This window comes from Rhipicephalus microplus, unplaced genomic scaffold (assembly GCF_043290135.1).
Source record: "Rhipicephalus microplus isolate Deutch F79 unplaced genomic scaffold, USDA_Rmic scaffold_186, whole genome shotgun sequence".
NCBI classification, from domain to species: domain Eukaryota; kingdom Metazoa; phylum Arthropoda; class Arachnida; order Ixodida; family Ixodidae; genus Rhipicephalus; species Rhipicephalus microplus.
This window is the reverse complement of record NW_027464757.1, coordinates 46293-56296: the sequence shown is the minus strand read 5'-3', so window position 1 is coordinate 56296 and position 10004 is coordinate 46293. Positions and strand designations below refer to the sequence as shown.

The window sequence follows — 10004 nt, the reverse complement described above, 5'->3', positions numbered from 1 at the left end:
GCAAGCCGACCTATTTTGAAGCCCCCAGTGTCGGCCCAACATGTGACATGTCACTCCAAGATCAAGTACGCAACGGTCCTTGCCAATACTGCGGCGCGCTGCGGAGTGTGGCACGCGGCAGGTTTCATTCTAAATCCGATAGTTTATTTATTTATTTATTATTTATTTATAGAATACTGCAGACAAAAAGTCCAAGCAGGGTGGGCATACATGAAACACTAAATAACAGAATGAAACAAGGTTGCAAAGCGTTTTTAACACAATTTCTTTGCTATAAGACAGAGGGGTTATGGCTTTAAAAAAAGTAACAGTTGAACAATAAGGTGATAATTCCATTCAAGGAAGTCATGGAGGAAGAGTATTTGCACAAATGGTCAAGGGCGTTGAGGAAATGCTTCGGTTAGTTTATTCCAATCATCTATTGTGTGTGGGAAGAAGGAGTACCGAAAAGTATCAGTCCTTGCGAAGATTGGCGTTAGGGAATGAGGATAGTGGTGTCGAGTGGGTCTGCTTAACAAGGGGGATACGTATACTGCGGTGTCTAAGGGTAGCCTGTGGTTCACTATGTCTGAAAGAAACTGTAGCCGACATTTTGTTCTTCGAATTTGTAATAGTTCTATACCATTTGCTGTTAGTAATGCAGTGGGAGAGTCGGTTGACATAAATTTACTATATATGAATCGTACTGCTTTTCTTTGAATTCTTTCTAGGTTTTGGACGTTGATTTTTGTGTGGGGATCCCAAACTATGGAGGCGTACTCAAGTTTAGGCCTAATTAAGGAAAAGTAGGAGAGGAGTTTAACACTAGGCGGAGCAGTCTTGAGCTTGTGGCGGAGAAGGCATATTTACGGAAAGCGGCAGAGCAGATGTTATTTATGTGCGAATTCCAGGATAGGGTACTTGTTAACGTTAAGCCTAAGTATTTATAGGAGGCAGATCAGCCGGCTCACACAGGAGGTTCAAAAATGAAACGCCACCGAAGTCACTAAATCCCACCGCATGCTCTGACATTTTAATCATGTGTTGGGCCGACATGGTGGGCTTCACTCGTGTGATGATGCTCGCTTCTTTTTTCTTCCTTTTTCCAGGCCCCGCCGAGACCGCAGCTGCAGGAATCGAATAAGGCGTCCAATGCTCAACGATTTGAACAGAAGCGGCTGTTGTCCTCCTGTCTACTTTAGCGAGTGTATTTGTGCGTCGACACCTGGGAGTGTTTGTCAGCGCTGCTCGTAGTAGCCCTGATGGTCGCGTGCGGAATTCTCATGTTTTTCCTCCTGTGTCTAAACAAAAAGTGAATTCTTCGTGTTTCGTGATTACGCAACGTGGTCGGTGGGGACACACCTGCCCTAGCGATGCACCACAGTAGGCTGCGAAGAAGGTGATGGTCATGGAGACCTTGCCGAAGCGCAGAATCCTAGAGAGCACGGCGAACAGCGTCTGGCCGGGCACCACGACGCCGACGAGCACGTACGCCACGTTGGCCATCTCCCCACCCTGGTAGTACATCTGTAGGGGCCCCACGCAGACGTGTTCCCCGAATGGTATGTCTCCCAGTGCCGTCAGCCGGTTCAGGTAACTGGACAAGCTGCAGCTAAAGACGGCCGCCAGGTTGCCGCCTAGCGCTGCAATCAGTAACCATCAGACACGCGAAGCAGAGTATTTCATGGTTGGCTCGATTGTGATTCGAAACGAACTTTCTCACACGAAAATGTTTCACGCCGGGGTACACCACCACTCCACTCACGTCTTTGCCTCGAGGTTAATACGTTGTAAAGCATACAGATGACCAAGAAAAATTTGAAGAAAAGAAAACATTGTTCAGTCGTCATGGGTCACACTATGACACCTATATATAGCTCCGCTGCGTGTGGAGTGAAGCGACTCCACCACGGAACGCACATTAATCAGTGCACTAACGGTGAGCTATTTATGTACGTTATTTTCTGTTGACGGTGATCATAGCTCGGCGGCACTTCAGCGAGTTCACTTTATATAACTAGTGAGATAGCGAGAAGGGTGCGGTTGAGATTTAACATTAGAGGTCATCGCTCTTCCTCTGAATGTGTTCCCACGGTCCACACGAGTGAGCACGCTTCTGCAAGACGTTGCCGCTCGTGTGGGCGTGCCCTTGATGCGGGTGGTTTACTCGTTTCAGAGCTAGTTTGTGTTGAAGTTACGGAGAGCACAAATGCTAATTCGCTCACTGCAGTGGCCGCCTTTGCAAAAGGAATGCACTGCTGAAATATTAAGAAGTAACAATTGTGAGAGCTGCTGATTCGCACTGGTCCTGTGTATACTTGAGCGTTCGTTTCGTGCGCGTTCCTTTGTATCTGCGCAGCCAGCTGTTTGTGAGAAGCTAGTACACAGCTCTTAGTTTGGCGCTCGTCCTGTTGTATGTCCGTTTCGTGCGTCTGTCCTGCTTGAGCAGCGCACGGCAAGGTTCGAGCTACATGCCGTTCTTCACGCTAATTTAAATTTGTTGCTGCCGCCTTCATTCTTTCCCCGTTGTGGAAATGCGCAGTAAATGTTCAGATACCTCTGTCAAGATACGTTTACCTTTCAGGTAAAAGCCTATTCTATGAAGGAAGGAATAGTCAACGCCTCCTTCATTTCTTTCAGAGCCAGTGCAAATGCGCGCTCCTCCATGGAAGCCATCGGTCCGCCTTAGTTCAGGGAATGGTCGTGATGCGTCGCCACATGTGGAGCTGCTTGCGCCACACGTGCGTTCAAGCACTTTCCCTCGTAGGTATAGTGGACACCTTTATGTCTCGAATATTATATTTCCGTCAGATTTGTTCTTGCTCCTTGGTTTGTGGCTCAAAGCCTTGCTGATGCCATTTCACGGTGCTCTTGAAGTCAGTGCATGAAGTAGTATCGTAATCATGCTTCCCCATTGTTTGCTTACATAGCGCCATGAAAGCCGACTTGCTACCTCGGAACACCGTAGCATTTACAGAAGCAGCGTGAGCGCCAACATTGTGAACACAAGGATAGTAAAACACCGCCCCAGAGATCTGTACACAACCGAACAAAACATTAGAGAGTTTTAGTGCTGGGTACGCATTCTCTTGGGGCGTTGCCGGCTTGAGAGCACGCGGCATTGAGTACCCAACCCATACCCAACCGGAATGCCTTTTAGTTGGCGCCACGGTTGCGCGCACGCAAACGCGAGCCGCACAAAGGTCACACGCGCTCGTAGCAACATAGCGTCCAGTCACGTAAGTATATTTTCATTATTTTTTACAATTTAAAGTGTTAAATTTGACGTGCATAGGTAAACGAAGTGAATGACTTTCAATAAATATTTTTTAATTATTCTGGCAGCTTTCAGCAGTAAAAAACTTTTTTTTCTTATGTGCCGTAGTTGCAACTGAAGCCGGCATTGTCGAAGCCAAGCGATTCGGACGGCCGGTCGTTGTCTGACAAACGCGACAACAGAACAGTGGTGTAACTCTTAACTCTGTGTATATTTTACCTTGTACGTATACTTCTTTACTTTAGCGTGTTACCAGGTACCGTTTGCATTTACCGTCTTACCGAAACGCGTGTCTTCTAACGTTTTCAGTTCCTCATACGTAGATGTTTACGTACGTACATAAACATGTATGCCTTTACGTTTTCGCGAACCATAAATGGTGATGCTAACTGCATTTAACTTACATATTTTTGAATCGCCGATGCGGCAGAATCACGATACTTTTTTATCGCGCACAGTATCCTAGTATATGCAAAAGGTTAAAAAATACAAGGTTACTGTAACGATGGTGTCGACATCTTGTGACACTTCCTCCAACCACAGTCTCAAACACGTTGGCTTACGGGTAATTTTTTTCGAGCTGAAAATGATTGAAAAGGTAACTCGATTGTAATCATGCTGCTGGCGTTTTTGCACGAGACGTACAATGCACAATGTTTCTGCAGTAACAGTTTTGTGACTGCCTACATTATTATGGCCTCGCTAGATGGCGCCGCCTATTCAGCTGGTTGGGGGCTCGCACGTTTTTTACTTCTATGTACTAGGCCATTCTAGCTTTGGTAATCTGGCTGAAACAATTTATTCACTATTTATCTACCGTCAGTACCTTACGCAACAGAAAAATGTCCACCTGGGGCGTGAAGTAAAACCATGTGCTGCTTCACCGTAGGCGGAATCTTAGAAGGCGGCCGATCCATGCTGACCAAGATTTAGCGCCTTTGTGCTATAATAATTGTGTCAAGCTAGTGGCTCTGGTCAGTCTCGGCTTGGCTCGCCCTAAAGGTGAGTTACATCACGGGTAACATGATGCGCCAGGGCAGGTTATCTCCGCTGGGAGGCCATTGGTGGCAGCGTTGTTTATGGCAGCGCGGACGCATCGCCCCAGCGATCTTGCGACGCATCTGTTTGGGTGTTCGCGCATGCGCGATACCGCCGCCCCAACGTCCTGGCTACGCAAGCCGCTTGGGTACGCAGCACCAAAACCATCCTAGGGAGTTTTAGTGCTGAGTAGCCAAGCGGCTTGCGTACCCAGGACGTTGGGCTGGCGGTATTGCGCATGCGTGAAACCCCAAACAGATGCGTCGCAAGACCGCTGGGGCGATGGGGCCATGCGTCCGCGCGGCCATAAACAACGCTGCCACCACTGGCCTCCTAGCAGAAATAAGCTGCCCCGGCGCACATGATGGTGCATCATGTTACCTTCACGGCGAGCAAAGCCGAGGCTGGCTAGAGCCACCACTTTGACTTCTAAGTTTTAAGCACAAATATTATAGTGGCCAGCCGCTATACAAATAGCATGACACAAAGGCGCGAAATGTCGGACGGCATGAATCGGCCGCCTTAACAAGAACTCACCGTATCCGCACTGCTGATACTATAGCCGTCGAGTTAAATTAAGCCAAAGTGCGAGCACTTATAGCGATTACACGGTTTCAGCCAGCTTACCAAAGTTACAGTGGCCTGGAACATAAAAACTAAAAATATGCCAGACCCCGACCAGCTGAATAGGTGACGCCATCTCTCAGGGCCATAGTGAAACAGAAAATCACAACATTGTTATTGCATAAACATTGTGCATTGTACATCTGGCGCGAAAACTGCGCAGCGACAATACTACAAATGAGTAACCTTTTTATTCTTTTCCACCTCAAAAATATTACGCGTAAGCTAACATGTTCATGACTGTGGTTGCACAAGTGTCACAAGATGTCGGCACTGTCATTACAGTAACCTTGCATTTTTAACTTTTTTGCATCCACCAGGATACTGTGCACGATACAAAAAGTGTCCTGTCCACTAAGTATTTTTCATTTAACATTTTAGATCATAAAAATAATTAAAAATTACTTACGCGACACAACGCTATGGCGCTGCGAGCGCGTGTGACCATCGTGCTGCTTGCGTTTGCGTGCACGCCTCTATAAGACATTCCAGTTGGGTATGGGTTGGGTACGCAACGCTGCGCGCCCCCAAGACCGCAACGCCCCAAGAGCTTGCGTACCCAGCACTAAACTCCCTATTTCGTATGATTTGCGTCGTGCGGCACTACATGATGGGCTATCTCCTTCATAACCTCATAGAACAGGCCGAAGCTTGGCGATGGGCAAGAGCTGGAGATGGCAACGAAGGGCTACACCTGACACATCTGGCTGGCATATTGTAAATATACAAGAGGCCCTACATATTCTCTATTTTTTATTTAATTACTTTGCTCTCAAGTTATCACTGAGAGAGAGTTTCAATTCAAGCCCTGAACCTATGGGGCAGCCTAGTACACAGCTGCGAAAGTAGTTGTTTAAAGACATCACGTAAAATGTGGCGGATTCCAGTGATTGAATAGCCTGACTCACCATTTACTGCAGACAGGTGCAGGGCGATTGGCGGATAAGCGAAGACTGCGTAATCCAGGATGTAACCACCGAAGCTGCGAAAACGCATTGGCAATCAAAGTTGCTAGCAACTTGTATTTAGGAGCTTTCGTACGAAGAGCTTTAAAATTGTCGGGTAATTAAACTTGGAGCCTCTTAGATTATTTCACATTGCCATTACGAAATTCAATTCAATTATCCTTGTTTACAAGACAGTATTTTAGGTGACAAGGCAAATGTTGAATATCTGAAATGAGGACTGCTTTTAATTGTATTTACTTTCGTTTATTGTGGTTTTATTGTTTATCCGTTTTGTTTATATAATTGAGGGTTTATTTATTTATTAACAATTCTTTTTATTGAATTCCACATCATTGCAAGTAGAAGACACATTAAATCGCTACATACAATACCTAAAAAGAAATGGAGAACAAAAAAAATAGAATGATCCCATAAAATGAATTCGTACAGAATAACCTAGAGACTGCTGCAAATGCTTGAATGATATGTGGTATCCAGAGCCCCGAAACCACCATATGATTATTAGAGACTCTGCAGGGGAGGACTCAAAAAATATGGTCCACCTGGGGTTCTTTTACGTGCATAGAAATATCAGCACGTGGGCCTTCAGCATTTTCGCCTCCACCGACAATGCAGCCACCGCAGCCGGCAATCGATCCCACGACCTGCCAGTCAGCAGCAGATTTCCTCAGCAACTAGAACCCCGCAGTAGGGCCTGCTTCCAACGCTATACAATGGCGTTAGTAGACAGAACAGCAAGAGTAACAGCAAGGAAAGCCGATTTAGACCTAGATTACGGGGAGAAATTTCACCTGAATTAACGCAAAAGCTTCGAGTGTAACACTCGCTTTCCTAAAGAGCAATGGGTGCATTCTCTGCTCACTTACCTAGAGACCGTGAGTGCGATAATAATTGGCAGCCACCCGACGCGCAGCACCTCCCGGGAGACGGTGTTGCGTCGGGCCAGAACTATCCACATTGGCAGCAGAAGCAGGCACAACGCGATCACCAGCGGCGCCAGATCTGCATATGGTCGTCAAGCGCATATTGTATGCAGAAGCGTGGGAAATGGGACAGTCAATGCTGCCATGTGATGCGACCATGCATGAACAGACGGGAGTGCGAAAAAGCTGTATTATACGTAGATGAATCGGTAATATTTATACAGCAAGTCTTTTGAAGTTATACGCAACTGATGTAAACAGCTTTTAGTGAATAATTGCTGGCCTTTGTTTGCAACACTTATTTATCCACTAACTCTGGCACTTTTACACATATACTATCAATGTCAAGTGGCCCATTCCACCTACAGCTCGTGTTCTGAACGCACGAAACGCTTGGCATAGAGGGGTCGCAATTGCGACTGAAGCCTGCGCGTATAATACCACACCTTGCACCATCAGACACAATGGTGTCAGTATAGTACACACATTAATCAATTGATATCAACTATTCTAATAGCGAATGGGTCCGAAACTTAACCGAAAACCTGAAGCACGGCGGAAATTACGTAAGCGTGTGCGCAGTGGACAGGCGTAGTGTAACTTGCACAAGAACGCATATCAACAGGCTTTACATTACTTTTGCAAGACCTGGTCGTTACAATGCTGATAAAAGTTGGCCAATCCCACGTACAGAGGGCATTGATAAAATGCGAAGCATGAATGAGAAAAGTGATTATGTCACTTTAAAATCAGCACAACGTGACGAGTTGAAGGCAAATGATGCCTTCTGTGACTTCCGTGTCATGACTATCATGTTTGGATGTGTCGTTTACCTTCGTCATATATTGGCGTCACAGGATACCAAATTTATTATATGTGGAGCTAGCGAAACGGTGGCGAGCACGCTATGAGCGTGGTATGTAGTCATTCTCCTACATGACACGCGGGTAAGGATTATTATGTTTAGACCAGTGATATATTTTGTCATTCATTGACGTCACGTACCACCAAATTTGGTATATGTAGAGCTAGCAAAATGACCATGAGCGCATCATGAAGGGCTTATTATACTCCAATGTAGCATTGACGCAAACCCGATGGGTACAGCGACGCTAGGTTAGAAAAACGCGAGCACTCTATATTCTGACGCCAGGCGCAACCGGCGCGACAAGCGTCCGTCAGTGCGGCCCCACGGCAACCGGTGTAAAATGCGGCATGCTGCATTTCATGCCGATGCGTTATCCAGACAACACAGCGTCTCCCTCTTTTCTTGACGGAGGGATGCCGAAAACGCTGAAACGCACATGCGTCAAAGCGATGCAACACGGCGCGTGCCTGCGAGGCAGCACCAGTGCCTGGCGTAGCGACGCCAGCTTGACGCGACGAAATGAACGCCAGAGAGCACGCACACCGCTTCACGTCGAAATGTATTGGCGCCTTCACTCTGGCATGTAGTCATGTCTTTACATGACGCGCATCTCATGATTATCATGTTTGCACCAGTCACATACCTTCGTCATCCATTCACGTACCGTAATAGCAAATTTGGTGTATGGAACGCTTGCGAAAATGCCGCGAGGGCATCTTGAGCGTGGTATATAGTCATGTTGTTACATGACAGACATATCTTTTCATGTTAGGGCCTGTCCCTTGTGTTTGCCATGCAATCATGTTATGCCATACCAGTTTTGCAATAAGCCATGTGAACGAAACCACCGCAAGAGCTGCAGGACCATGAAATGTAAATCATGATATTCATGACACACTTGATATGATTTTCTTGGTATGGCTATTCAGATATGTTCTTCATATAGACATGTTATGCAATACCAAGTTTGGTATCGATACTCGAAACGGCCAGGAGAGCTAAATGTCGTAGGTGGCTGGCTAGATAGATAGATAGATAGATAGATAGATAGATAGATAGATAGATAGATAGATAGATAGATAGATAGATAGATAGATAGAAAGATAGATAAAGATAGATAGATAGATAGATAGATAGATAGATAGATAGATAGATAGATAGATAGATAGATAGATAGATAGATAGATAGATAGATAGATAGATAGATAGATAGATAGATACGCTCAAAATCACTGAATTTCGCTAAGAAATGCTTCGTATTTAAGTAGGTCGTGGCAAAGAGGCGCACACGGATGGTACAGCATTAAAGACGAGTAGCCGGAGAGCAGGAACAGCGTGGTCAGGTCGCCGAACGAAGCCGCGATGGCCGGCGCGATGTTGTCCGGGTTTTTCTCGCACTTGGTAGACAGCACCACGACCGTGGACATCACGAAGCCTGCGTGAACAATAAATACAGGAATCGAAAAAGCGATCTTTCAGAGTACAGAACGTCAGCTCGCTATATTTTGTAGGGCAGCATGTAGATGAATGCTCGTAAATGTTTATTTGCAAACACTGTAGTTAAAAAGAGCCTTTGTTGACATTTAATTGTTTAGGTTAACTACTGGGCTCAGATGAGTGTACTGAAAATCAGTGAAGGGGATCTTTATGTCGCGCATTTGACTTCGCCTTAGAGCCTTGCGAAGCGATATGTCTAAAAAAAATTTCCCTACAGGTCTTCAACGTTTTTTCTTTCATTTGTTTAGTGATATGAAGCTGAGCTCCCACTTTCAAATGCACGTTTTAAGTTTATTAGTCAAGTTGTACTCCTAAAATTTCGTTAAAAGGCGCTATTTGCTCGCTGTCCTCGCATTTGGCTTTTCTGTAGCGGCAGGCATCCTAAGAGGGTTGAAGATACTATTTGAAACTGTAATTAGGCCATAAAATCATTTGCTTTTCAACTACTCTAGTTAGACAGTTAGGTCAAAAGGCAGAACTTAAGCGCTTTATGCAAGAAGCCGATGTCCGCATTGAGATTTTACAAAAAACGATCTGTAATATATAACTGCAAATACATGAAAGTATCCCCAATTCTGCGGTGAAACCAAAACCGAAATGCAAAAGAGTGAAACCAAAATGAGGGGGGGGGGGGGGTAAACAACAAGAGGGAAGGCAGGGAGGTTAACCAGCACAAAATGAGGGGGTGGTATATCAACCATCTACCGACTCCTTTGTGTGGGTGTGTAACCTGCATACTTATTACAAGAGACCCTTTTTCCAAAATCTCAAAGCAGCAATGTGTTCTTCACATCAAGGACTTCAATTCATCCAGTTCACCCAACTACTTG

At 45.6% G+C, this 10004-nt stretch overlaps 1 protein-coding gene across 1 annotated transcript in view; it reads right to left on the bottom strand.

The window, feature by feature from the left end:
- Window positions 1–1256: 1256 nt before the first annotated feature.
- LOC142791749 (solute carrier family 41 member 1-like) overlaps window positions 1257–10004 on the bottom strand; it is a 28870-nt gene continuing 20122 nt past the window's right edge. Inside the window, exons 4-7 of the mRNA XM_075885543.1 lie at window positions 8966–9112; window positions 6753–6888; window positions 5827–5900; window positions 1257–1622 (exon numbers count right to left, since the gene is read on the bottom strand). Of these exons, the coding sequence (XP_075741658.1) occupies window positions 1261–1622; window positions 5827–5900; window positions 6753–6888; window positions 8966–9112 (719 nt within the window). The 3' untranslated portion in view covers window positions 1257–1260. The remainder of the gene's footprint in view (window positions 1623–5826; window positions 5901–6752; window positions 6889–8965; window positions 9113–10004) is intronic.